We start from the raw sequence: 26,566 nt of genomic DNA, 5'->3' as shown, positions 1-26,566 counted from the left end.
TCCCTAGCTATCCCATCGACAGTTCTCCGTGATAAAGCGGTGGCTTCTCCGGATACGTCGACCGCTGCGCCGCCCTCCCCCGCTTCTACGTCCCAGACATCCACCAGCAACGATGCCAGCCACACGATACCGTCAGCCCTGCATCCACGGGTTGCGGTCATCTTGGGGGTTGATCGGAAGTGGTGGGTGCCTCTGCTTGTATCTCGTGCTCTGAGTACCGCGCCAGCGGCGTGGTGGGGGCTCCGATGTGCATTCACTTTCCTGGCCGAACTTCTCCATATTCGGCCTGGAATGGGACGTGAGGGGTGGGCGGCAGCGATCGTTGGAAGTGTAGGGCAGAATTGGGATGTTGAGAGAAGATTTCGGGTTACTGAGGTAGCATTGGCTATTATGTGGGTATGTAACGGCCGCTTGTGCTGAGCTCCGCACTTTTCTGGAATGAAAGCAGAGGTTATGTCCAATTACGGTTACGCTAACTAATATTTACAGTGCTGTGCATCCGCATATCTTTCTTATTTTTTTGCTGATTGTATGATGTCTCGTTGGTATGTCGCTTACCATTAATTACACCGCTTCTTAACCAAAAACGCCATTTCCCGTGGCTTATCTCCTTTTGCAGGCTTTTGAATTATACCCCCCCTGCTGTTGTTATTCGTCTTCTTACAACGAACGGATTGATTGCATATATCACTTCTTGGGTTCTTTATCTCTCTGGTGCATCTTCAGACCCTCGCCTTCTGTTACCAGCATGGATCTCGATCACAACCGTGAGCTTCTCCAATTATACGTATCCGAGTGCCAATTCGCTGACCACATTACTCTGGTAGACTTTGACTTTCTTATACCATGCTACTCAGAATCATGCTACGATCAAACGTGAAACTGCAGCCTCTCTTCTTGTCGTGTCAGTAGCAAGTTTCGTGAGCATGTCTTCGCTTCTTCTGCAGTTACATTTGACACGCGAGAATGAGCCGGAGGTACCACTCTTTGTCTTGACACGAAAGATATGGGATTTCGCCGTCGATGTGGTTCAACGCATGCGGGTTGCGAATGATCAGATTGGGGAGCTGTAGTGTAAATACCTTACTCAACAGACTAATTAGGCCTCTTTCTATGCAGAGACCAATATGAATCAACATTACTCTACTGCAACGATATCAAGGTAACACTGCTGGTGTGTAGTTCTTATACTCTTAGTTTACAGATCGCGCGCAAAGTAATTTCCCAGCAACAATTCCAAGCTGTTATATCCCAGACAGATTTAGGGTATCTGTTCAAACTTGTTGAAAACGGGGAGAAAACAAATAAAACCTTACATCTGAAGGTGCTTTTATAAGAGTGTCCGATTACTCCCAAAAAAAGGGCTCATAATTAAGCCATGTGACCTCTTCTACTGGGGTGCACATCCGCATAGTCGTCTGCGCCGGTTTCCTCCGTCTTAGTCTTCTTCACCTTCTCCGTCTGAATATCCTTGCCCTGGCGTTTTCTTTCCTCCGTGAGCTTCTGGTTTTTATACTCAATCTTGGCTGTCCGGTGTTCCGACTTTCCACCGCCGCCGGCACTAGTAGCGTTGTTTGTCAATTAATAGGTCCAAGTACAAGGAGGGGAAATGATAACTTACGTCAATTCAACGTTAATCCGGCGAGGGGGGTATTTGCCGTCATCGAACGACGAGTGATGATAGAGCTTCAGACAGGTCTTCATACGGTCGTAGTTGTCGAACTCGACGAACCCGAATCCGCGAGATTTCGTGGGCTTGTCTGGTTGCGTAGCCACCCGCACGGATATCGGTTGTATCTTCTCGAAGTGTGCTTTTAGGGATTCGGTGTTGGCAGAGTAGGGTAGGTTTCCTATAAAAACCGCGAGTTAGTTTCCTGGATATTGATGTGTGGGTTGTCCTTCTTACCAACGAAGACGATGAATCTGGCTGCCTTCTTGTTTGGGGCAGCAGATTCTTGCGTCTCTTGTTCCTGGCTCTGTTCTGGTTCCTGGCTTCCTTGCTCCTTCTGCTTCTTTTCTTTCTTTGCCTTCTTCTTCTCCTTCTTCTTTCCCTTTTCCGACTTCTCTTTTACCTCAGTATCGCCATCAATCTCCATCGCGTCTGCTAGTTGCTCGCTAACTTCAGGCTCTGGTTCAGCGCCATTAGTCTTTTCGGCCGGTTCCTCCTCACTCGTTACATCTTTTGATTTCTTGTCCTTCTTTTCTTTCTTGTCCTTCTTCTCCTTCTTGTCCTTCTTGTCCTTCTTCTCCTTCTTCTCCTTCTTATCTTTCTTTTCCTTCTCCTGCTTCTCTCTCTTCTCCTTCTTCTCGTTCACCTCGGTTTCTTCATCGCCATTCCCGATGTTAACAGCATCCTTCTGCTTGCTCTTCTTGTCTTTCTTTTCCCTTTTCCCCTCCCGCTTTGACTCGCGCTTAGCCTTCTTTCCTTCGGGTTCAGTGGACGCGATATCCTCAGGCGGGTTCTCGAGCTTGCGCTTCTTCTCGGCCATTGTTGCTTCTTCGCGGTGACAGGCTATGCAAGTTTTCAAGATAATCCAGTTATATAATGGCTTATAATGGCTTAATACAATGGGAGTCACAAAAATACTCTTCCCAGAAAAATTGCGAGCTCAAGAAATATGGCAATGAAGAAATGGACAATAATAACAACGATAAGATACAAGCAAAATTGGAAAAAAAAATCACTTTCCGCTTTTTTCTGCCGCGTGGAGAGCACGGGCGGTGGGGAGGTCCCCACTCTATCCACTTGTTGGTGCCTGAGGTGGTGATTAAAGTGTCAAGTTAGGGCTTGTAAGATTGCCTGTTCTATCCGTACATGGAGCGCTCCATTCAATATGCTGGCGGTATGTCGCACAACTAAGAACAATAAAATTAAAGCGGTACCAATTAATAAAAGCACAAAATGAGTGTATACAGTTGGATCGAAATGAAAAGTAATCAGTGAAAAAAACGAAAACCGCAGTAAGAAGTTTATATCTGTATAAGCGCGAATCGAGAGAGAAAAGATGAACGAAACCAGAACTGGGAAATGGCATCGTATAGCGTATGGAGTTAAAGTGCACGAATTATGTCTTCCCTGCCATTTTCTTGCCCTTTGGTACACGGGCCAGCCAGTAGATGAACACTGCTCCGGCGATATTGAAGAAGATGTAAACCCACATCAGGCCAAAATTTCTCCAGGCATCATCGAAATTGCTGCCGATTTGCATGAGGTAGTTGTCTGTCTTGTCCATGGTGCAAAACGCGCATTGAGAAGTGGCATCCTGGTCTTGGAGATAGCCACTTTGCATCGCGTCAATATAGTCTTGCATGTAGCTTCCACATGTGCGATTGTCCGGTGGGTCGAATTTGAGATATTCCACGGCTTCACACTCAACATTCGTCCCTGACAGTCCCGTCGAAAGCATCGCTGAGACCAGATATGTAAAGGGCGACACTCGATACATGAAGATCCAGAAGCCAGGCATGGCGTCCGGAGTTGAGAGAACACCGCAAAAAATCAAACAGAGGGAGAATAACATTGTCGCAATATTGCCTCCAGTCTCAGCCAGCTCGATTCCTGCAATAATCATATGCGCAAATGTGGAAGTAAAAAGCAAGAATGTCCAGATTAACAAGAACATTAGGCCACCGCGCTCTGTTACCGCATTTGTTGGCTTCGCATTGTCATACAAGCCAATGGGATAGTACCAACAGAAAAATATAAGTGCTGCCATGAGGGTGTTCCAAGGAAGTTCAACTATAATATTAGCAGTCATGAATGCCTGCCATGAATATGCTTTGGATGGACGCTCCCGTGCTTCATATAGAGAGCGCTGGGTGACAAAATTAGGCATAATCTGTTGTACCAGATTGCCAAAGATTGTCATCAACATGAAAACACTGAACATTTGGTTCTGCAAGCCTTGTATAGACGTGGGAGCTTTGAAGAATGAGAATCCAATATATAGTGATGTGAGAACACAAAGGGCGGCTTTAGACCAAATATAAGTTGGCGTGCGATAGTATTGAGCAAACACCCGAATAAGGCACTCCCACAGCTGGACATGGAACGGAGCGGCGAACTCGCTCAAAGCACCTGGATCCGACGAATCGATTGGTTTTTCCGACAACGTGGATTTCAACTCGGCGAGATGCTCCTTGACCTTGGCATATTCCGAACTTTCGCGCCACTTTTTTACCCAGTCAATCTCGGTGTGGGAGCCTGGGGCTGCTCCAATGACTTCCAGCATCCACTCGGCTGGATTATCTCCAGGAGGCAATGGTTGAGAGCCATTGCGTACGAAGTAATTCGAAAGTGTTGAAGAGTTAGCCCCGATTTCTCCGAAATAGATGGTCCGCCCTCCAGACGCTAGCAGGAGAAGTCTGTCGAATCGCTGGAATAACATGGCTGAGGGTTGGTGGATGGTGCAAAGGATTGCTTGCCCGTGCTGAGCCAGGGTATCAATTAGGTCTAAAATTGACCAAGAGGTCTGACTATCAAGGCCAGAGGTTGGCTCATCCAAAAATAGCAGAAGCTGAGGCTTAGCGGCAAGCTCTACTCCAATTGTTAATCGCTTGCGCTGTTCAACATTTAGCCCCTCTCCAGGAACGCCCACAATGGCGTCTGCGTAGGCCTCCATTCCCAGGAGCTTAATAACTTCTTCGACATAATCAAGCTTTTCCTGGCGACTTAGGTGGGTGGGTTGTCGTAGTAATGCACTGAACCTGAGAGCTTCCCGTACGGTTGATGTAGCCAAGTGTAGATCTTGTTGCTGCACATATCCGGTTTTGCGCTGGAATGATTGATCTCGCAAGCGCCCATCAACAAGCATTGAGCCGGTAATAACGCCCATGGTGACCCGTGTGGCCAAGACATCTAGTAATGTTGTCTTACCCGCTCCAGATACACCCATCAGCGCGGTACAGGTGCCAGGTTTGACCCAGCCATCGACATGGTCAAGGATCCTTCTTGGCTGTCCTTTTATCTTTATATCATAACAGACATCTTCCCAATGAAAAATTGCAGTTTGCCTCTGAATCTTAGCAGAGGTCTGACGTGCGGATTCTTCGGTTTTCGGGGCACTGGCGGGTTGGCTAGGGTTCTCGGGGTCGGCCTCGCTTCTGGGAATGTTTGGCTGATGCCCGCGGCGGAATAGGAGAACTTCGCCTTTCGACTTTTGCTCCGATATATACTCTGTGCCGACCAGGTAGGTGAAGGCGAAGAACACCATAAAACCGATCAAGATGCCCATATTTCGCCATAGATGGCCTTTGGTATAGTTGTAGCTCAATTCTACAAACTTTCCCCCATCCACAATCGAAGATCCGGACTCTGCGCCAACCGTTGAACAAATTCGGTACTGCATGGATATGTTATCATATTCCCCCTGAGATGGAATGATACCGGCACAGTCAAACTGCCGACCATGGAATTCATTGACCATAAAACTCTCAAATGAGTAGGCAATCGGATTAATATAGTTCATCCAACGGGACCAGCCAAGCATATTTCGAGTAGGAATAGTAAAGCCCGTGTAAATCACCATTCCTAGTATCAAAATAGCCGCGGGCACGAGAGCTTGAGATAATGAACGAGATGTCGAGGCAATAGTTCGAAAGATCATTGACATGGTAAACGTGGTAACAACCGAAAAGATCCAGAATGTAAAAAAGGCACCAGCGTCACGGCGAAGGTTGGTCATGAAGTACAAGGGTAGATTGAACGTTAAAGAGTTGATAAGCTTGTAGGGTGTATCGCATAGCATCGACGCCACTGCCTCCGCAAAAGGATGGTAGAATGCATATCTTGATTGCTTTTCTACTATTGGTCGTTGGGCATAGAGCGTCAAGATCTCCAAGGCACTCGAGAATGCGTTTAAGAGGACTGCGAAGAAAAGGAGAGCCCCTCGGTAGTAAAAACTGCTCGTGTCGTCTGTAAGATCGAAGAATACGGATCCGATAATCAAGGCCATAATGAAATTTCCAATCAAGGCGGTTGCCGTAAGACTGAAGTCCCCGCGGAGACGCTGAAATCCGCGACTAACACATAGGGAGATCTGGTTCCATGCTGAGATTGTATATGGAGACTTCACACGCTGGCGCTTTGATTGCATGGCCTTTCGTGCCTCCACGAAGGCATTATAGGAGGGCCCACCAATGGGGTACTGCCTTTCGAACTCCTCAATTTCCTGCATGAGTTTCGCACGGTCTTCGCTTCCTTTCCATGCCGCCGCGAATTCGTCGGGCGTGCGAGGCACGCGATCTTCGAATCCAGGGCGTATCGAACGTTCTGAAGGGCTAGTGAGTGATGTTAAGAAATCTGCAGTTGTTTGGCGCTCGGGACACTCGAATCCCATGTCCACGAAGAACCTTTTTGCATCCTCTGTGCGTCCAAAATAGATCTGCCTCCCTTCATAGAGAACAGTGACCTTATGGAAAACATCATATGCGTTCTGGGATGCTTGGTAGATGGCCACGCAAGCGGTAGAGCCAGTATACTTGCTCATCAAAGCCAGGTTCTTGCAAAACTCCAAAGCATTCGCGCTATCGAGACCTCTCGTGCTATTATCCCAGCACTGAAGTGGGGCCTGGCTTAGTGTTGCCTCTGCGATACTGACGCGCTTTCTTTCACCACCACTAACACCACGAACAAAGTCATTACCCACACGGGTATTGATCGTATGCGAGAGGCCAAGCATGGCCATTACCACATCTCTCATGTGCTCCGCATGCTGCTTCTGACTCACACCCTCGAGACGGTTACGCGGTGCTCTTGCGAGAGCAGCGAATGTTAGCGTGTCACCCACCGAGAGCTGGGGGAAATGAACATCATTTTCTGCTGTATATATGGCCTCGCCTCGGAACGAATTTTGCATGCTTTTGGCAGAGATACCTGATTGGAACGCCACATCGTGTTAGAAACCCATCCGTATGGTCATGGTTGAGTAGAGTCGAGAGAGGATCTCACCTTGATAATTCATCACTGCGTCTTCTGACACCTGTATTCCATTCATCTCGCCTGCAATGGTCTTGAGAAAAGTGGAACATCCACTTCCAGGTCTTCCCAGGACAACAAGCATCTCGCCACTCTTGACCAATCCTTCAAAGTCCCGGAGAATCTGAATTTTTGGCATCCTTATCCCAACTAGCCTGCGAACCATGGTTCCAACTTCGAGGAGCACATTCGAGACATCTTTCTGGTAATCGGTGGGTGAGCCAAAACCATGGACACTAAGACTCTTGAAGGCCACACCGGCTGTGCGGTCAGGGTATCTCTCTGGATCACGAGACCGGATCTCTAATAGCATTTTCATCCAATCCCGGACCCGGAAGTTTGCACCATGAGGGTTAAGAGCCGATTCAGAGTCGTCGAGGAAGAACGGATTCTCGAGGGTGCTTTTTGCTGTTAATCTCGTGGACTGGCGAGTCAAGCGTCTGGCCAGTGAAACCACGCGAGTTTCCACATCCGGCTCATCCCCATGTAGTGTCTCTCCATCCTCACTTTTATCCTTCTCAAAACTGCCAGTTTGAGCATTTGTGGAGAGATTGTGACCAGCTTTGTCATCCTCGCCGAATCCCTGTGACTGTTGTATGTTGTGACTGACTACCGACTGGGATCGTGGTACATTGGGAACGACAGATCCGAGGAACGACATGATGGCGTAGTATTTACCGGTGATGGTATGTATCAACAATAAGCCCGGGACTGCTTTTCAGCGGTTTGCAGCCGCACCATCTGTCGATATTGCAGGGCGAGCAACTGACGGGTTCTATGGCGTCCAAGTGCTTAACGAAAGAAGTTGCTACTCGTTGTGTGCAAAGAGGCCAGGTGCATGAGTAAAAGCTGGAGGAGCCCTAGAGTGCCAGCAAAAAGTGTCACCTACCTGGCCTTTTATTACTCCATATGGAAGACGAGAATCTAGGCAATAAGCCGATCCACCGTCATATCTGAAGAAAGCCGTCGGATCGGAAACATCATGCACTGCCAGTGTTGGCATCCCGGCTCCGATTGGGAAGAATCTGATGATTCTTAGCATGGGTGTGCTCCCGGCAGTAATGCGACCCGACACGTAGTAAGACATAACTTGCAAAGAACATCCGGGGTCCCGGGGTATCTTTATTATTGGAGGTACCATTCTCCTAGCCCTCTGAACAACAACAATTCTTCCGGCCACATGAGTCTCGCCGAACTATGAGGCTTAGTATTGGCCGATCTATTTCTCTGTGAGCATCTAGACGCTAAGTAGTACCCAGCTTTTGATCCGGGTTCCGAGTCGGATCTGGAAGAATAGAAAAAACAACCTCTATTACTATTTCAAGCGAGGTATGCATAAGGGCAACCGGGCTCCCTATATAGCCCACACCCGCCCATTACCCCGAGTTGGTTGTGTTGACCTTCGCTTGGACCGTCAGGCACAACTACGCTGCTCTCTCATCAGAGGAACAGTCCATGCACATCGAGAAAGATCGAGCGCCAAGATTTAGCATAAGGGTCCGAGTTCTTAGTGCACCTTAGAAAATTGATGTGCCGAACACCCAAAATAATGATCGTGAGACGCTGGTTGTGTTGAAGTTGCAGCCCCAGAGGAGAGGAAGAAGGGATGAGGTTGGCTGAGATACCTTTTTGATACAAAAGTTACACGACATCCGGCTTCCGTCTGGAGCCCGAAACCGCCATTCCGGGCTATCAATTGGCTAGTCCTTCCCATTAGCCTCTCCCAGGGCTTGGACTTCAATACGGTTACCAATAAATTACCAAAAATAGCCCAACTGCAGCCCTGCCCCAGAAACACTCTTGGCCGCCGTCTGGACTCCCGGATAGCAACTGCTCCGAATGATACACACACATCCTTCCAAGGCCCAGTCTCGCAGCGACCTTCCCTGCTTAGTCTTAGACTACGGATGGCCCATTTCGATAGTCCGGGGTGAAATGCCGCATTATTGGAGTGGACTTGCCAGTGCCCAATCATCTAAAACGGTTTGATCTCGTCGAGCGTGACCGAGCAAGGACGGGAGTCTACCTACCACCGGTAATAGTTAGGACGCGAACTTTGCGTGGTGGGTGGAGATGGGAAGTTGTTGGTACTTGAGCCTTATCATGCCAACTCTTTCCAACTACCGACCTTCCTTGGACCTCAGCTTGCTACTCGTATACAACCCATGAAATTGGGCTTAATTCATAGTTCTCCCGTCTTTCCAAACCGCGAGCACATACGGCAATGAAGATGGACACGAGTGGAACCAACCACGTTGACTCTCGCTCCCAACCAGTGCAGCGGCCAGTATTCGAGGCGCGAAGCGTCGTTAATTCTCGGGCATTAGACAAGGGACGCGCAAGAAGCCAACGAAGAAAGCAAGTGGGTGTCTTAAATCAAACTCCAGCAGCAAGCGCTGACAGTCTATCTATGTAGCGGGGCAACAGACATCGAACTCAGGAGCAACAATGTGGGAGAAATCAGGAGCCAGAGCAGCCAAACAAGAAAAGGCTCAAGACGAAAAATGACCCGAATGGGACTAGACGTCACAGAAACCTGAAAAAGTACCCGCGCCGCCTTCATTGAATATCTAATATATTATGCGCGATAACTTACTAACAACTGCCTGGGTCTAGCCTTATGATGATCGAGCGCTTAGAGACCAATATAGGGCGAATGGAGGCTCGCTTACAGGGTTTGGGTTTCGACCTATGCAATGAGGAAACGACACAAGCCTCGCCGCAGCAATTGGTGTCCAACAGTCTACATTCAACGCCATCACCATACGCCTCCGATCCTGGGAACTTTCTGGACCAAGCATCCTTCAGGGGTGAACCACATCCCCAAGGCATCTGCGGAAATTTGGAAGAATCACACGCTGCCGCAATTCCAGAGCTAGCACAGGAAGGGGATGTGTTAGTTACTCATGAAGTCAAGGAAGACCTGTTTCCTGATTTTGGATGTCTCGTGCTTCCGAGATGCATACTAGACACGCCAGCTGCTAGAAGTAAGTTGATTGATACTTGAATTATCTGCTGTTTTGGTTGACCTAAACATCCAGGCCTCCCGGCTTTATCACACGAAGGTCTGGAGTGGGTGAGTCAACAATCTGGCGTAACTCCCGGATTATTCCCCGGTAGGCATATCAATACTATGTCATTCGGGCCGTTAGGGCCATTAGGGTCATTATGTGACGACTTTCCAAGAAAAACCTTTTGTCCACTGCCGTCCAGAGGAGAGGCCTCGTCGCTGTTGCATGAGTATCTACAGAATTTCAACAGCATGTGCCCTCTGTTCGAGCAGGCCAAGCTTGTCTCTCTCTTCAACCAAGACAATCTAGAAGCTTCTCTTCGCAGTCCTGCGTTGTGGGCTAGTGCCAATGTTGTGTTTGCCCTAGGAATCACATTTCGCATCAATGATGGGGTTGTTTTGCAATCAGAGTACCAAAGAAGTTGGCTTTTCATCAAAAATGCCTTCGGTACCTTCCATCATCTTTGTCTGGGTCAGCCAGATATGTGGTCCATCCAGGCACTCTTAGGAATGGTATTGTCCAACCTCCAGGTTAAAGATCAGGTGCAAAACTGATCGGGTCTATTTAGTCGGTTTTCTTTTTAGGAACGATGTCTGCCGAGCCTTGCTGTTTTCTTGTCACCGCCGCGATACGCATGATTCATCAAATTGGGTTGGGAAAGGGAGAGGAAAGTGTTACGCTCGACTCAGAGTATAAAGATCATCGAAGAATTATATTTTGGATCGCGTACTGCCTTGATAGAGAGTATGCATACTCACGATTTTAACGATGTCTGCTGCTAATGATAATCAGGGTTTCTCTCCGGTTCGGGAGACCTCCCACGCAAAGCGATGATGATATGAGTATTGACCTACCTACCGATACACCAATAGGCAATGCTAGTATAATACCGTCAATGTATCAGCGTGTCGAATTTGATGCGTTCAGAGCACATTGCCAACTTGCAACCATCAAAGGCCAAGTCTACAAAGATCTATATTCGGCCGCAGCAAAGAATAGATCGCTGTCTGAGTTAATTACTTCCGTCGGAGCGTTGGATCAAATGCTCGAGAACTGGAAGGAGGAACTACCATCGAAATACCAGCCAGAATCACAGCGATTACAATCCATATCGATGACCCTTCTCTATCTCCATTGCTCCTATTTTAATTGCATTATCGCAATGCACAGATTGATTGCAAGCCGAGGAATTCGTACCGGTGATGATCTGGTCAGAAAATACCAAAATTTTAGTTTTTCAGCTTCTCTTTCCGGCTCTCGAAGAGTATTTTCGTCTGAATCTCTCTGCACCAATGCCGCACGTGCCTCTATCAGGCTGATGAAATATATACCAGAGGGACATATATCCGCTGTCGGGTACGTATCAATTCAAATTCCATGAATACTGTTATCAGTCATCATACTAAAGTTTGGCTGCCAGAATCCTCATCCATTATCCCATTGTTGCTTTGTCAACTCTTTCTTCCAGTATTATCCAGAATCCTGTTGATGCCTCGCGATTATCTGACATGGGGCTCATCGACCAGGTAGAGACGCTCTTGTCTTCGCTCGTTGCAAGTATTCCGAATCAAGCCATCGCACAGCTGAAGACATATTGTGCAAACTATCGCGCTGCTGCAAAAGCTGCAATTCAAAAGACCATGCAATTCTGTGCCAATAAGGATCCTATAAATTAATATCAATGGCAACACATAGTATCATTGAAGCCCGATATTTCGCACGCTTTAAGTACATCGCGATGATCCTGTGCTTCTGGTATATATATCATACCAATACCCAACAAATATGCGAATCTATGGGGAACAATGAATAATGTTTTAATGAGACATGTATGAATGGGGTTTGATGGGTTAGCGGGGGCTATTCTTGCCTATTTCTTGCATTATTCTTCCTAAGATTGAATTTCATAGATGTGTATAGCTTCGAAAACCTTTTTGATTCGCTATTATATACAATCTTCGAGCAATTCGTTACACTTCTGCACGTGAAGGGCATATTCCAACCCTGCCCAGCCAAAGCCGACAATAACCTTTATGTATCGCTTAAAACACAAGAATCTCAATCTTCTTTCCCATGTCCCCATACCTCTCGCGGAGTTCGGGTCGAGTGAGCAGCTGCAGAAGTGGGAGATGAGTTTCCTTCATGTCGAAGATCCCTCTTTGTTTTTGGTCAACATGAGAACCGTCAATGACAATGCGCTTCAGCTCATCCAGTTTCAGGGAGCCTGTTGTCGTCAGAATCAATAGATATCGGATCAGTTAACAAATACACCAAAGGAACATACCTGTTTCGATCAAGTCAGAGATACGGGCCGGAGTACCAGCGCCAATTCCAACTCTGGATCAGGGGTTAGCAAAATCGGACTTATAACGTATACCAGAGCACTTACCGCGCTCGTTCGAGGAATTGCTTGGCTTCTTCCAGCTTGATGTGTTTTGCAAATAGTTTTCCAATGGGAGATTCCTTTGTTTGAAACATTCGAAGGGCCCTATTAACTATAAGCATCCCATGTATTCCTTGCTTCGTAGAGTGCTACCACGTACCTGACAACATCCGCAGCGCGGAGACCAGCGGGTGAAACGACAATAGTATGCGGGGTTCCTTTCTTCTCCGATGAGTCTGCAAGGCTAAACCCTTTAGGATTAAAGGATTTCAAGAAATCAGGAAGATTCTCTAGTGTTCTCGAAGAGGTAAATGACGATGTATCGAGGAATGCCGAGTCTGCGTCTTAACTTAGTGCCTGTAGCCGTAATGTAGAGGACAGAAATCTACCATACCTGGAACACTAAGATCATTCAATTCAACCGCAGTCAACTCCTTATTGTGCCGTTTGGCTTTCTGAATGAAGTGGTCGGCGAGCAACCGCCCGTCCATCTTCCCGATGGCCTCGTCAACAGTTCCCTTGCGCTCTTTCTGCAGAGGCTCCCCCTTAATAGTCTTTGGTTTGTCTGCTTGATCCTCCTTGTCTTTCTTGTCTTTCTTGTTCTTCCCACTCTTTCTTTTCTTGTCCTTGGGGCCATCAGAAGCGGCACCTGTAGATTTATTCGGAGCGTCGGACTTGCTCTGCTTGGAGGGCTCCTCGGCCTGTCGCTTGCGCTTTTTCTCCATCTTGGCGGCGAGGCCAGTCGAGGTCTTCGTTTCTCCAGACATATTGGTCTGCATCCTCGGAAGCTCTGGGAGAGTATTCCAGTTTATCCTAATCTTTATTCTTGAATGGCACGATGATGCACTTGTCGCAAATAACTCATGGGAACTTTTTTGTGCTGAGTCATCAGGTTCTTATCGATAAGCTGTCGGAGTCGAGAGTCTCGGCTGCATTGTTGTGAGACGCGCCCCAAGGTTCACAACCCCTCGTCGTCAACACTCTCGACTTTGTCTATCAATTGGTCTATTCTACGTCGGAGTCCCAATTGCCGCTAAATTGTCTACTCCGGTGCTTTAATGATCGCTTGTTGTTAGCTGCAATGTCGAATACTCCAAATCCGCGTGGACGCCGGCCCGCGCGAGATTCCGGGGTCTCTGAAGCATCTACCCCAGCCGGTGATACTACACTTACTAGGGTATGTAAATATTCAGTCAACGCTACACTTGCTAATTCGCGTGTTACAGCTGCAGCGCCTTCCCATTCACTCGCGCTATCCATCTACACCGAGACGGCCTGCGGGATCTACAACCCCATCGGCGAACAGATCGGCTTCACGATGGGGGACACCAGGGAACAGAGGTGGGGGGCCGTCGACTCCCTATGGACTCCGCGCAATGCAACGGCGCGCAGCGAATACTCCCGGTCGGAATCGTCGAAAGAGCGGAGCAGTCCAGCGCGAAACGGTTTTCGATGTTCTCCGAAACCTTAGTAAAGGTATGGGATTTTTGGATGGCTTACTGTAATAGTTGTTGACCATATTGCTGCAGCTCTCGCGCCAGAATCACAACCTATACGGTCATCACCGCAGGTTCAACCGGAACCGGAGCCGGAATCCGAGGTTGACGAATTTGACGAGCTTGATAATGAGCCTGCGCCTGAGAGGCCACGGCTATCCTTACCGTTGGAGGACGTTGGAGACGAGGATGATGACACAAGTCCTGAAATACGCCCACCGCGAATGTCTATGGCACTGGAGGATGATGATATGACACATACTTCTGTGGAATTTCCTCGGAGAGCCACATTTGACCGCGATAGAGGCCGACTGTCTATGATGAGTCTAGGCGCCCCCCGGCTGAGTGAAAACTTTGCGGATACTACCGGATTGGAAATCGGTTCAGATGCTGGTGATGATACTGGTGTGATACGGAACGATGATGAAGGTCAGGACGAAACTCTCATCAGTCAGGGTGCTTTCGACAGAGGGTGAGTCTAAAACATTCGAATTGGATATCGCATGTTGACTAACACCCTTTGTCAGTGGAGAAACGGATGATATCGGGCGGTTCAATCTTGATTTTAATTTTCCATCACCTGCTGCCCCGGTTGATCTAGACCCGGATGAGCCCATGAACGACGACGAAGGGTTTGAGCTACCTGTAGACGACCTTGAAGAACCAGGACTTGGCCCTGGGTCGGATGGTAGTGACGTCGGTGATACTACCGGAGGCTTCGGCCTAGAGCTATATCCTCCAGATAGGGTTTCCATGAGTGAAAGTCCTGGGCTTGTTGGAGGAGGGCTACGTGAAGAAGACACAGTTATACAGGGCAAGAAGCAGAAGAAGCTATCGCGGCATGGTATTCCAGTTCCTAATATGCCTGCCGGTGTCGTCCGGAAATTGGCTACGCGGTTTGCACGAGCACGAGCCGGCCCAAAAGCAAAGATCAGCAAGACCACTCTAACAGCGATCGAGCAAGCATCTTCATGGTACTTCGAACAAGCTAGCGAGGATCTAGCGGCATATTCAAAACACGCTGGGCGCAAAACTATTGACGAGGCCGACGTCACTGCATTGATGAGGAGGTGAGTTTGTAATTCTCTTCCTATCTTGAATGTGGATGCTAATTGGCAGGCAACGCCATCTCAACAATAATACTACGGTGTTCTCTCTGGCCCAAAAGCACCTACCGAAGGAGCTCTTGCAGGACATGAGACTCGCGATGCCTCCCAGATGAACAGTACAACTATATTACAGTGATATATCATACCCAACAATTCGAACGCCAGTACCCAATGCGCAGTCTCACAGGTGGTTTACCAATTTACATTCTGACGGACACGGCGGGTAGCCTCGTTGGGCCGCTTCCGAATAATCATCCATAGCATGATAGATGTCGCGAGAGATAATCCGTACCTATCTATATCAGCAACGAATCTCGACCTGAAGGCTGCGGTAAGCCTTGAAGGGCATTAGAAGGATCTTACCATGTGAAGATGTACTGGCTGTGGTTGTTCCTTAGGTTAACTTCAGCAGCACGGCCAATGGGAATGCCCTTGGCTTCCCGGTCCATTGCCTCAAGCAGATCCTGGACTAAAAGACCAGTTAGCTGCGTCCGGAATCAATATCATGTACCTGCTCACCCATCGTCTGCTCTATCCATACTGGCTGACTGCCTGTCAGTGCAGCCATTTGCTCAACATCCGGAAAGTAGAATCTTCCTTCCTCCGGCTTGTTATCCGGTGTAAACATATTCTTCTTCCAAGGTTCCCGTATCAAGCCTTCAACCGTCACTTCGCCCTTTGGTAGCCCCTCCGGCCTGTCTTTCTGGTCCATTATCTTCTTAGAGATCCATCCCCTGTTAACCAACACCGTACTTTCCCCTTCCCCCCTCTCCAGTGGGGTGATAACCATAAATCCGTCCTGACCTTCACGCATGCGCGGCCCAATCAACATCTCCTGGTCATGCCGGAGCCGACCTGTTACATAGACACGGCGATAATCAAATTCAGAAACGACACCTGGGTCGACACGTGGAGGTAGCGGGAGAGGTTCTCTAACAAGGCGGTCTTCATATTTCGCAATCAACTTCGTTTTCCAGTCCAGGCGTTGGATTTGCCATGTTCCGAGGGCGAAAGAAATGATAGGGATTAATGCTTAATTTACAGGCCAGTCAGTGATGTTCCCAGCACTCATATAGTAATTGTGAATGAAGAGAGCATACCCAGGATTATCAAACCTGGTCCATGTTTGCGGCCGGTTCGGACAACCTGTGCGGGGTGGTCCACGACTGATAGCCAACGCTGATCATCACCCATTTGTTGACCGTTGAAGAAACGGACCTGAGTCTGTTGGCGGCGGCATCTGGCACAAATTGAATCGAGCTTGAATGCTGTGCGCGGGCTTCGAGCAGACGAGGATATGGGATGTTGCCATGCCCGAGGAGCGGCCCGCTGGAGAACCGAGAAAATAGGTCGCATGTCCAATTGAGGGCTGAATTTCTTTTTTTATTCTAGCTGTGAATTTTCGGGTGACAATTGCACAACCTCCGGACGTCGAGGGTTTGAGTAAGGAAGAAAAGTAATGCTGAGTTGACTGACGGAGGGATTGGCGGCCGGGGTCCATTGCGGAACTCCAAGTGATCGGCGCCGGCTTATGCGCCGCCGACGATTCCACTGACCTTCAAGTTCATGGCATCATTCTCGATTTCTCACAACACTATCCTAAACAAATATGTTCTTCGCCGGCTCTTTACAGAAAGGAATCGCCCTAGCCGTCCAGGAGTCCAAGGCCGTTGTTTGCTTTGTGCCAGGTTCGTACTGCTGATACCCTGAGGTAACTGGCATTTCATAGTACCGCTGCTAACCAGTGCCTTCTTCAAAAGATGATGGCGAGGTCAGCTCAACATGGCAAGACGAATACTTTACGGGTGACGAGGTACATCTTTTGATGGCTCTACAAAGCCCCCGTCTGCACACTTTATTCTGAACCGTTCTTTAGCAGTTTACAGAGCTACTCAAAGCGCGATCTGTCCTATTGCGCATCGCCAAAGACAGCCCGGAGGCTGGGTTCCTAGCTTCTGTCTGCCCCGTCACACAATACCCGACGGTTGTTATCATTAGGTATGGATGTCATTTTGATTAAGATGATCAAGCCATGAGCGCACTGCTGACCGTCTTGTAGGAATGGGATGCTACGGGAATATATCATGCCGAATGTCTCGAAAGACGAGTTCCGCAACCGACTTACGGCCGCTATAGATGATATTAAACCTGAAGCCCAGGTAGCTGCGCCTTCGGTAGCTCATCAACCACCCCAGCAGCCTCAGGAAACGCACTCCCCCGCTCCAGCTCCGGAGCCTGTTGTAACACCCCCAGCGCGAAGTGCGCCGGCATCCGAGACGCCATCAAAACCGGAACAGGCTAGTCGGGATACACGCGAGAATAAATCCAGTGATAAGGGAAAGAAGCCTGTATATGCTGGAGGCCCTCAAAGTCAACCTCGAAAGCAGGAAGAACATAAGCCCCGCCAGTCCCAAATTGGCTCTCGGGAAAAGAGCCAGGAAAAGGATACGAAAGGCAAAGCACCAATACGAGCTGCAAAGAAAGAGAAGTTGGCGGATGAACCACCAGCTCGTCGGCCCACACAACCAGCAGGGCCTCCAACACAATATCGTCTACAAGTGCGACTCTTCGATGGAAGTTCCGTGCGATCAACCTTTTCGCCCACGCAGACTATCCACAAAGATGTTCGCCCTTGGCTTGATGGTCAACTAGAGGAAAAGAAACCGTATAATCTCAAGCACATTCTCACGCCCTTGCCTAATAAGACCCTTACAATCACTGAAGAGGACCAAACACTACGTGAACTCATCACCGGCTCCACAGCAACCTTTGTCATGGTCCCTATCAAAACATATATAGAGGCGTACTCGGAATCAGGGTCTTTACCCGTCCGGGCGCTGTCTTCGGCGTATGGGTTGGTTACATCTGTAATTGGCGGCACGGTAGGGTATGTCGGATCCTTCGTCGGGTACGCCCAAAACACCATTGCACAACCAGAGCCGAGTCAGCCCAGCGCGTCACAGCAATCTACCGACAGTACAAGGCGCCCTCGGCCGTGGGGGCCCAATATTCGGACACTTGGAGATCAGGGAAGTGAGCAGGATAGTCAATTCTATAATGGTAACCAGGTGGGTTGTTCGACCTTCTCCCGCAACTTACATTATTCAGTATTACTTTGCTAACTTTGTCATTTTTCTGCTGATCCAGTTAAATTTTGAACCAAGACAAAATGATGAGCGATGAAATTAGCATATCTTTTAGCGACTAGTGCTCTTTCATCTTATACCATTGATCATGATCTAAAGAAGCCCTGTAGGTTATGGGCTGTGCGTTGCTGGTGGAGGTGGTGGAATATCCTTCATGTGTATTTATCTTTGCACTATGTAGAATAAGCAGGAATAGATGGCTTTAGGCCGTCTGGAGGTCCATCGCGCTTAGCCCCCGGGGGAAAGAAGCGGGATCTACTTCGAGGAAGGAGCGATGGGTGATTGCGCAACTCAGGAAAGAACCGTCAACCACCGGCCCGGGGTCAGTTGCAGTTTCCCCGCGAGGTGGCAGGTATTATTTGGTTACTAGGAAGTCACGGCTCATCTAATACTCCGTACGTACCTTACTCGGTCTCTAGATCAGTACGTAAAGACTTAACTAGCCGGTGAGAGTATCTTGAAGAGGAGATTATTCTTTTTATATTCGGGTATCTTTGTTTATCTTGGCCCAAAAGTAGACTCTAGTAAGCCTCTCGACGACAAAGACAGAGAATTCCTTGACGGAAACATGGTTAATACAATAGTCATAATTACGCCGCTATGCAAACACTGTTCAAATTGACCTCCATGCGGAATTCAAGCTACCTATTTTATCAAACCACCTCGAAGCCCAAACGCGGTTTAACTACATGTTATAACCACGCTTAGTAAGGCTTAGCAGCAGCCTGGCAAGCTTTCTATAAAAACACAAGAATATCAGCATCATGTTATCATGAGCAAGGAAAAAACATACCAGCTGGTCAAGGTACCATCCGCAAATGGACATGTTACCCTGGTTGTCATCCATGCACTTGCGGAAGTTGCGGATGTCAGTTTCGCAGGCGGGAGTCTCCCAGGAGCTGTTCGTTGCGCTGCTCTGCCAGAGACCGTTGTCCATAGGCTGGGCCTCTGCAGGAGGGGCCTGCTGGGCCTCGGCAGGAGCGCTGGAGCCGCCGCCGGAGAAAAGACCACCTATGGCGTGGCCGATGGAGGAACCGACTGCTACACCACTGTAAGAAGTTAGTATCTCGGATTTATATATGACATGAAAGATGTCGTGTCGCTCCGCGCGCAGCTTGCCACCAGGAAAAATAAGACAGAAAAAAAAAAAAGAGCATCCGAGAACGGGTAAGGAATATGCGACTTACGCAGCGGTGGAAGCCATCTGGCCGAAAAGACCGGGACCAGCGCTCTGCTGGGCGGGAGCTGGGGCTGGGGGAGCCTGAGAAGCAGCCGGAGGGTGAGCAGCGGTCGAGTGAGGCTGCTGCTGCTGGCCATATGGCGCACGAGCCGGCTGAGCGGGTGCAGTAGGACGAGTGGGAGCGCTGCGCGCGGGAGTAGGAGCAGCGCCACGGCGTTGGCGAGGCATGTTGACTGATGTATAAGTTTTAATTAGGTGTAAGGGATGATAGAGATAACGTCGACGTGGGTGACTGGGCTTATATAGCTTTGAAGTAAAGAAGATGGTCGAATAGCCGGCGGAGAAGCAGGTCCACTGGAATTCGGGATGTTTCGAAATCTCCGGCAGTGTGATTGGTGGATGGAACTTTTTATGTCAGCAATCCATAAGGAGTATAGCGTTGCGATCCAAAATTAAAGAGGTACAGCTCCCATGGATGGAGAACTCCAGGTACAAGTTGTTAGAGTTTCTGTAAGTAAAGAGCAATGATTATAGAATTAACTTCACACTATCCAGTTCTATTGTATGCGAATTTCTGATTTGTTCATTTGAATTGAATTGCCAACATAGATAGATATACATCAAGTCCGGTATCTCCGGCCCTGGATAGTGGCGAGTGTTGCTGACCATGTGAGTCACTTGCTCTGGATACAGAGAGTATTCCGGTAAGCTGTGAATTCTTTTATGCTGGTATTATACGCGCATTGCCACAAACAATTATCGACTGGGAATCGCAAGCACCGCGAGACCTAGTGGGCGCCTTACTGCGAGATTTCCCTGTGAGTTTCCACCCCCATTCTCGAAGGCTTCTATGGTAAGTTTGTGAGCCATTAGACCGATCGAGAGTTCAACACATCTATCGAAACCGAAGTGCATGGGCAGTCATATTGAGTGCCGAGGGCGGACCTTTATGCGTCGGTTGCATTTAATTTTCCGGCAGGACATTGCTATGGTCGACGGGGAACATTGAGTTGAGTAGCACTTGCGTTCATGTTTCCTTTCTCGCTTTCCTCGATTCATCCTTCTTTTTCCTTCTCTCATTGCGGCGCTCCCTGCGTTCTTCCTTACTGCGACCCTTTTTGTGTTTGCCATCTTTTGCACCGGACTTAGTTTTGCTATTCTTGTGTTTCCGAGCACGGCCAGCATCCTTGTCGGAAGTTTTCATACTTTGTGAGGCATCGGTCTCCTCGACACCGCTCGCAGGTCCGGTGTTGGGGTTGGCGTCGGAATCTTCGGAATCGCCTGAAGCAACTTTGGACGATGCCTCGGGCGTGGCGCCTGCTTTCTTAGCTAAGAGTGATGCTTTCAGTTGCGCGCGAGCTTTCTCCTTGGCCATTTGCTCCTCCCGTTGCAAATCAAATTTCTCGTTTCCGGCCTGTAAAAGTAAGCGATGGCCCAAAAGTGGAGCAGGATTGGAGTCGCATACAAGCCCATGTTTAATAAAACGCCCGGCAGCTTGTTTATCAAGCACCATAGTCCTTTGCTCTGGATCCGTCTCCAGCGACTTTATCTTGTCGAAATATTGTCTCACTCTGGTTAGTTCTCTGAAAACCGGATGCTCTGTAGCTTTTACACCGTGTAGGCGCAAATACGCTGTGAAAACAGTCAGTTAGTTCACTCATTGTAAAGCTTGTAAGGTAGTTAACTGTACAGAATATCAGTGACTCCAAAGCATAAGTAATCAAGACATGAAACTTCGCTTTGTCTAGAACCGGCAGCTTCTTGGAAGATTCAACGACAGTGCTCTCCAGAATCGGCGCAAGGGCCTCTTCGAGATCATCGACATTATCGTCCAGTTGCTCAATCAGCGGAATCAAGTCTACAGATTCCATTTCGCCGGGGTATATTCACGGAGTAAGTAGGTTCAATGACCTTGAAGTTTGTCGGGTGTGGATTCTTTGAAAGTTTTCTGCGGAGAAGCTGCGATCGCCGTGCATAATACCGTAGGCGGTGGCCAGGGCGGTGGCGACGACGAGCATCAATTGCCAACTAGGACAGGATGCTCTTTAGGTACTTTGTTAGGATATGAATTCGCCAACCCAAGACTGACTCCGACCTCGGGCACGCTGTCAATGTGTATGACTTGAATATTTCCGCTCTGTGCAGCCGCGAGAAAAACAGATGCTCTCTGAACACTGATAGTGCAACCCCAACTTAATGGTGTTCGGTCACCACCTCTTAGTCTCGCATATGTTGGGAGTCCGTCCGCTCTTGCGGGCAGCGGCCTCGGAAGTATGCGGTGCTAAGGCGCGTATTCATCACCAGATATTTTCTAGCCGACTGGCATCAACATGGACGCAAGATGCGGACAGGGCCTCCCCGGAGAGTGAAAACCGCCGACTATCTGGCCGCATTCATATTCTCGGGGTTGGAAATGTCGGTACATTTGTCGCCCATTCGCTCGCGAGCCAGCCATCTCCCCCACCTATCACTCTTCTTCTCCACAATCCGGGGGTATTCTATGCTTTTCAGAAACGGAAACAGTGCCTGGCCATCAATAGCGCCGGCCTAGACGATATCAAGACTGGCTTCGACGTCAGTGTCCTCTCCGACGGAACTTGGTACACGTTGCCTTATGGAGCTGAAGGGAATAATGCGCCAGCGGGTGGAGAGCGCATCGCTGAAGATATGGCCAAAAATGAAGCCGAAATCGAGGCTAAAATGGCAGATATTGAAGAGGATACCGAACCAATTGAGTGTTTAATAGTTACCGCCAAAGCACCTGCAACTGTAGCTGCGCTGCGATCTGTACAGCACCGATTGACACCCGAATCCACCGTACTGTTCATCCAAAATGGCATGGGGGTTATCGATGCAGTAAACAAGAAAGTTTTCCCAGAGCCTACACTCCGCCCACACTACATGCTTGGTATCGTCAGTCATGGCCTTGCTCAGCGACAGGATAGGTTTCACGTCACGCACACAGGGGTGGGCACAACGATCCTAGGTCCGGTGCCATCACAAAACTCCAGAACCCTGGCATCGACCGATAAGGAGCCAGATTGGGCCCCGAGTACCAAATATTTACTGCGCACATTGACACTTACGCCGCCTTTGGTTGCTGTTGCAGAGACCCCTTCCTCCATTATGCTATATCAGCTGGAGAAATTGGCCATGAATTCCATTATCAATCCACTGACTGCATTGATGAACTGTCGAAATGGCGAAATATTATATAACTACAGCTTCACGCGTGTGATGAGATTACTTCTTTTTGAGGTCTCCAGCGTGATCTGCAGTTTACCAGAGCTGCAGGGCATACCTGGGGTTGAAAATCGCTTTTCTCCAGAGCGTTTGCGCGGGATGATAACGCAGCTTGCAAACAAAACAGCTAAAAACCATAGCTCCATGCTGCAGGACGTTCGATCTAACAAAACAACAGAGATCGAGTTTCTGAACGGATATATTATAGGAAGGGGCGAGGAACTCGGCATAAAATGCGTGGCGAACTACATGATCAAACACCTTGTGCTTGCAAAACAACGCGAATCACGGCAGAAGGATTTCAGCGCTATTCCTATTGACATCACGGACGACCCCAAGAACAGTGTATCTTGACCGTTTACATGTGCATAACGTCTTCATACCCAACATTATACGGCTTGCAACGCTTTATTACAGAGTTCCTTGATTTGCTTCCACCTCTTCAACAATATTTGCACCTTCCCCTGGTGCTCTTGGCCTATCTTGCTAGACCCAAGATTACCCAATTCATCTATAGCCAAATCCGCCTCTTTTATATATGTACGGATCCAGTCTCGGATAATTTCTTCCGACTTCTTTTCATCTACTCCTCTGGTAGAGTAGCCGAGGACGTAGTTCTGCCAGTCTTCGAGTGGCATATATTTAATGCAAGCGGCAATTTCGGTCCGGTAACACACTCCCGTGGTTGTGACTTGATAGTTGCTAGTCCGGTGTAAGCAGAGAATTCAAAAATTGGCACGGAGGACCAAAGTTCACCCGAAGTACTGCTGCAGGTTCAACTCTTCCTGAATGGATGTGCTGAGGTCTCGAAATACTATATCATCCAAGTATAATGCCTCGGATTCGTTTTCGTCTAGGTAGAATCCATCTACCAAAATCAGCAAACAGGAAGGAGGAATTATGAACTACGCATGCCTCACATTCGGTGAAGAGAAAGTCGTTTGGATGAGGCCCATAACTCATGAAAATCTCCTCGCCCGCCTCTATATTAAAAGCTATAAGCAGTCTGTATAACAAATGTCAGCTTCAACAGGCACGTACCGTACGCTTTCACAGCCTTGAAGACGTATTCTTGGCCATCAAACTTCACATCGCACTGTATAAGTCAGCAAGCCAGTCTTGCAGTTTACTGTCAATTGCACATACTGCCACATCGGAATGATTGAAGTAATCAGCGAATGGAAGTAACGCCATAGCATCGTTCCGATCTTCAGGCGGCTCCTGGCCAGGCATCAGATAGAAGAAGCTCCTTGTGTTGACAATCAACCAGTAATAGGAGTAAATTTCCTTGCTGGTCTCTGGGAAAACAGCAACCACGCTCTCCCATGCCTTGCGCAATCGTTGTTCCTGCTGGAGGAGAAGCTTCTGGTGGGAAGACTCATATTCGAACTTCAGTTTCTCTTTCGGTACACTCTTCCAGCAACCCGATATTGACGGTGGTAGAATAGTGGCCGTTCCAGAAGAAGAGCAAGCACGCAAAGTCTCTGGCCATAAAATCGGCATGCAATCTTCAAAATCGTCCCGGGTTGGCCAGGTTTTTCTCCAAAGCTCATACTGCTCCAGGTCCTCTGGCTCGCCATGACACAAGAATGCAGCTAGAAGCGCATGTACCGGTGTTCCCTCAGCAAATTTGCTAGCGAATGAAGATGGAATCGCATCTACTGTCAACATTACTTGTCGTGGGACTCTCACAATCGCCTCATTCTCCTATTTGCAGGCCTTAGAATGTGGAATACTTCGCAGATGCGGGACATGCGGTCACGTACTTGTATACTCCGCATGGCTATCATTCCTAGACCACGCCCTGGGAACTTTGCTGGGCCAACGCCATTCACAATGATGCCCTGGGATATTGCCCATTGCGTGAACAATTCATGTTCCTCACCAGGCCACCCATCTGGCCTCATTTTTCTTGTCCGGGAAAGAAGCTGAAAATCCAAAAATTGACTGACCCTACTATATATATTCTCAAAATTCACGTCGGAGACGACATGTTTGACAACACTATTCCACCAGACTAAGCTTCTTATGAACAAGGGTTGATAAAATCAAAATTATCGCCGTTATCAATCTGTTATCAGTAGTACCTACGGTGAGGCGCAGGGGCCACCTGCGTCGTCCGGAGCCCTCCTCCGCATCAGACCACCTCCGAACTCATCTCTCTTTGGTTTTAATACCAAACAATGTCTGTATGAACTTCTAGCAGCAAAATGTCGCTTTTGAAGAGGCCCGGACCTATTGCTCGCAATGTGCGTGAGATCGCACTACCATGCGCAGACATCCCACGGCCCGCATGCTCGCGCTCTGTTTCCGGCCTCAATCGCCCGTCACCAAAATATTCCCATCATGTCCCGCTCGGTTTTTTCGAGAAGGGGTTTCTCGCCATTGGCTCTGCCGTAGGCGCACTTCTCAATCCTCGAAGAGCTGGTCCGTCTGAACCTACCAAAAAAAGTTCTACCCTGGAAACTAACTCAAATCACCCCTGATCTAGACCTAATCGCAACCCTCGGCGAAGTAACCGCAACGCCATACTTTATATATCGACTCCGAAATGCTATGCTCCAAGATCCCACAGGTCGACAAATTCTCCGCGATCGCCCACGCATAACCTCCGAAACGCTCCCTCTTCCCTACCTCCGTTCCCTCCCCGAGAACTCTGTCGGACGTTCCTACGCTGCATGGCTAGACAGGGAAGGCGTATCCCCAGATACCCGCGATAATGTGCAGTACATCGATGACCCAGAATGCGCATACGTCATGCAGCGATACCGGGAGTGCCACGATTTTTACCACGCTGTGACTGGGCTTCCTACATTCGTAGAGGGCGAGCTGGCGCTCAAGGCGTTTGAATTCCTGAACACATTGATCCCGATGACGGGACTTAGCATGGCTGCATCTGTGCGGTTGAAGCCTGCGGAACGGGAAAGGCTATTTTCGTTGTATCTTCCTTGGGCGGTGCGCAGTGGACTGTCCAGTAAGGAGCTAATCAATGTTTATTGGGAGAAGGTTCTAGAAAAGGATGTTGACGAATTGCGGGCAGAGCTGGGGATTGAGAAGCCACCCGATATGAGAGACATTCGACGAATGATAAGGATGCAGAAGAAACGGGAGAAGGAACGGTTGGAGGGTAAGAGATCCTAGGCTTCCTTGTGCTCGGTGAATAACTTATGTACTTTTAGCGAGATGTATAGATGTATATTACCCCACTTAACAGCTTTTTAAGCAGAGCAATAACAAGTAATAACTTGTCACCTATACCCTAACAATGAACGTGTCCAATCCATGTTGATAGGCATGTTCATTTCATCATAGCCCATGTCGGCAAATGTAGCTCAAAGCAGGTGGTCGGATGCGTCGTAAATCATAGTCCTCCATAACCATGCCGCTTTCTTTCTCACAGATCTAGCAGATCGTCGTCATCATCCCATCCGCCTTTACGCCGAGTAATCACGATCTTCTGCTCCTCCTCGTCCTTGCGCTGATTCTCCGCCACAGCATTAAGAAGCTGTTTGAGTTGTTCTTCTGTGACCTTTTGTCGTAGTTGACCTGTCTGCGCAAGCATGATGAGTCTGTTCTCAATATCCATAGCACGAGACTCCTTCACCATGCGGATACGCCCTAGGCGATCTGCGGCCTCCGGTTCGAGGATCTGGTTTAGAATACTGGCGCGTCGTTCGGCTGGGGACAGAAAGGTGTATTATGAGCGGGTGTTGTAGCAGTGGAGCGAGCTGTTCAGTAGAGCTTACCTTCAACTTGTCTGGCGAAAGTGGCGGGTTAGTGGCTTCTCTTGAACGGGGCAAACCACAAGACTGGGATAATACGCACTTCCTTTGGTCTTCTTGGCCACCCTCTGATGGCCCGGGGCCACCCCCGGGGCCGCCGCCCTGTTGCTGGAGTTGCGCAAGGCGAGCTCGCCTGATCTATAGCGGTATTCATGTCAACCCGACTGCGGGTATGGTGTGACCGGGGCCGAATTGGGAGTGGCATGTACTGACCTCCTCTAGCTCTGCGTCTGCCATGGC

The 26,566-nt window shown here is 48.8% G+C and overlaps 14 protein-coding genes across 14 annotated transcripts; 6 read left to right on the top strand and 8 right to left on the bottom strand.

The window, feature by feature from the left end:
* Window positions 1–291: 291 nt before the first annotated feature.
* Window positions 292–1,073, top strand: APUU_31152A (uncharacterized protein; the record flags this gene model as incomplete). The annotated part of the gene is made up of 4 exons (XM_041702324.1): window positions 292–396; window positions 490–545; window positions 620–767; window positions 828–1,073. The coding sequence occupies 4 exons, from the start codon at window positions 292–294 to the stop codon at window positions 1,071–1,073; spliced, it is 555 nt and encodes a 184-aa protein (XP_041555121.1).
* A 298-nt stretch (window positions 1,074–1,371) lies between these two features.
* Window positions 1,372–2,489, bottom strand: APUU_31151S (RNA-binding protein; the record flags this gene model as incomplete). The annotated part of the gene is made up of 3 exons (XM_041702323.1): window positions 1,372–1,561; window positions 1,622–1,850; window positions 1,907–2,489. The coding sequence occupies 3 exons, from the start codon at window positions 2,487–2,489 to the stop codon at window positions 1,372–1,374; spliced, it is 1,002 nt and encodes a 333-aa protein (XP_041555120.1).
* Window positions 2,490–3,065: 576 nt separating this feature from the next.
* APUU_31150S (pleiotropic drug resistance family ABC transporter) lies at window positions 3,066–7,637 on the bottom strand (the record flags this gene model as incomplete). The annotated part of the gene is made up of 2 exons (XM_041702322.1): window positions 3,066–6,874; window positions 6,950–7,637. The coding sequence occupies 2 exons, from the start codon at window positions 7,635–7,637 to the stop codon at window positions 3,066–3,068; spliced, it is 4,497 nt and encodes a 1,498-aa protein (XP_041555119.1).
* A 1,563-nt stretch (window positions 7,638–9,200) lies between these two features.
* On the top strand, window positions 9,201–11,663 carry APUU_31149A (fungal specific transcription factor domain-containing protein; the record flags this gene model as incomplete). Its single annotated transcript, XM_041702321.1, has 7 exons — window positions 9,201–9,338; window positions 9,393–9,520; window positions 9,593–9,963; window positions 10,018–10,499; window positions 10,556–10,731; window positions 10,780–11,343; window positions 11,408–11,663. The coding sequence occupies 7 exons, from the start codon at window positions 9,201–9,203 to the stop codon at window positions 11,661–11,663; spliced, it is 2,115 nt and encodes a 704-aa protein (XP_041555118.1).
* A 366-nt stretch (window positions 11,664–12,029) lies between these two features.
* On the bottom strand, window positions 12,030–13,149 carry APUU_31148S (uncharacterized protein; the record flags this gene model as incomplete). The annotated part of the gene is made up of 5 exons (XM_041702320.1): window positions 12,030–12,211; window positions 12,272–12,324; window positions 12,377–12,475; window positions 12,531–12,708; window positions 12,765–13,149. 5 exons carry the CDS (start codon window positions 13,147–13,149, stop codon window positions 12,030–12,032), a joined length of 897 nt encoding a protein of 298 aa, XP_041555117.1.
* A 302-nt stretch (window positions 13,150–13,451) lies between these two features.
* APUU_31147A (uncharacterized protein) lies at window positions 13,452–15,088 on the top strand (the record flags this gene model as incomplete). Its single annotated transcript, XM_041702319.1, has 5 exons — window positions 13,452–13,547; window positions 13,597–13,846; window positions 13,900–14,338; window positions 14,394–14,936; window positions 14,986–15,088. 5 exons carry the CDS (start codon window positions 13,452–13,454, stop codon window positions 15,086–15,088), a joined length of 1,431 nt encoding a protein of 476 aa, XP_041555116.1.
* A 79-nt stretch (window positions 15,089–15,167) lies between these two features.
* SHY1 (cytochrome oxidase assembly protein SHY1) lies at window positions 15,168–16,331 on the bottom strand (the record flags this gene model as incomplete). Its single annotated transcript, XM_041702317.1, has 4 exons — window positions 15,168–15,267; window positions 15,339–15,444; window positions 15,495–16,007; window positions 16,076–16,331. 4 exons carry the CDS (start codon window positions 16,329–16,331, stop codon window positions 15,168–15,170), a joined length of 975 nt encoding a protein of 324 aa, XP_041555115.1.
* A 253-nt stretch (window positions 16,332–16,584) lies between these two features.
* Window positions 16,585–18,158, top strand: APUU_31145A (UBX domain protein; the record flags this gene model as incomplete). Its single annotated transcript, XM_041702316.1, has 5 exons — window positions 16,585–16,663; window positions 16,736–16,788; window positions 16,855–16,973; window positions 17,035–18,043; window positions 18,123–18,158. 5 exons carry the CDS (start codon window positions 16,585–16,587, stop codon window positions 18,156–18,158), a joined length of 1,296 nt encoding a protein of 431 aa, XP_041555114.1.
* Window positions 18,159–18,825: 667 nt separating this feature from the next.
* APUU_31144S (uncharacterized protein) lies at window positions 18,826–19,529 on the bottom strand (the record flags this gene model as incomplete). Its single annotated transcript, XM_041702315.1, has 3 exons — window positions 18,826–18,858; window positions 18,915–19,170; window positions 19,309–19,529. 3 exons carry the CDS (start codon window positions 19,527–19,529, stop codon window positions 18,826–18,828), a joined length of 510 nt encoding a protein of 169 aa, XP_041555113.1.
* Window positions 19,530–20,328: 799 nt separating this feature from the next.
* On the bottom strand, window positions 20,329–21,172 carry APUU_31143S (Sas10/Utp3/C1D family protein; the record flags this gene model as incomplete). The annotated part of the gene is made up of 3 exons (XM_041702314.1): window positions 20,329–20,715; window positions 20,767–20,933; window positions 20,992–21,172. The coding sequence occupies 3 exons, from the start codon at window positions 21,170–21,172 to the stop codon at window positions 20,329–20,331; spliced, it is 735 nt and encodes a 244-aa protein (XP_041555112.1).
* Window positions 21,173–21,497: 325 nt separating this feature from the next.
* On the top strand, window positions 21,498–22,898 carry APUU_31142A (ketopantoate reductase family protein; the record flags this gene model as incomplete). The annotated part of the gene is made up of 1 exon (XM_041702313.1): window positions 21,498–22,898. One exon carries the CDS (start codon window positions 21,498–21,500, stop codon window positions 22,896–22,898), a length of 1,401 nt encoding a protein of 466 aa, XP_041555111.1.
* Window positions 22,899–22,933: 35 nt separating this feature from the next.
* APUU_31141S (uncharacterized protein) lies at window positions 22,934–24,451 on the bottom strand (the record flags this gene model as incomplete). The annotated part of the gene is made up of 6 exons (XM_041702312.1): window positions 22,934–23,246; window positions 23,301–23,412; window positions 23,465–23,527; window positions 23,586–23,640; window positions 23,691–24,251; window positions 24,311–24,451. The coding sequence occupies 6 exons, from the start codon at window positions 24,449–24,451 to the stop codon at window positions 22,934–22,936; spliced, it is 1,245 nt and encodes a 414-aa protein (XP_041555110.1).
* Window positions 24,452–24,754: 303 nt separating this feature from the next.
* On the top strand, window positions 24,755–25,685 carry coq4 (ubiquinone biosynthesis protein COQ4; the record flags this gene model as incomplete). Its single annotated transcript, XM_041702311.1, has 2 exons — window positions 24,755–24,971; window positions 25,036–25,685. The coding sequence occupies 2 exons, from the start codon at window positions 24,755–24,757 to the stop codon at window positions 25,683–25,685; spliced, it is 867 nt and encodes a 288-aa protein (XP_041555109.1).
* A 253-nt stretch (window positions 25,686–25,938) lies between these two features.
* APUU_31139S (DNA-binding protein) lies at window positions 25,939–26,563 on the bottom strand (the record flags this gene model as incomplete). Its single annotated transcript, XM_041702310.1, has 4 exons — window positions 25,939–26,222; window positions 26,291–26,301; window positions 26,370–26,464; window positions 26,540–26,563. The coding sequence occupies 4 exons, from the start codon at window positions 26,561–26,563 to the stop codon at window positions 25,939–25,941; spliced, it is 414 nt and encodes a 137-aa protein (XP_041555108.1).
* Window positions 26,564–26,566: the final 3 nt, after the last annotated feature.

Source organism: Aspergillus puulaauensis, chromosome 3, assembly GCF_016861865.1.
Source record: "Aspergillus puulaauensis MK2 DNA, chromosome 3, nearly complete sequence".
NCBI classification, from domain to species: domain Eukaryota; kingdom Fungi; phylum Ascomycota; class Eurotiomycetes; order Eurotiales; family Aspergillaceae; genus Aspergillus; species Aspergillus puulaauensis.
This window is presented reverse-complemented; position numbering and strand designations above follow the sequence as displayed.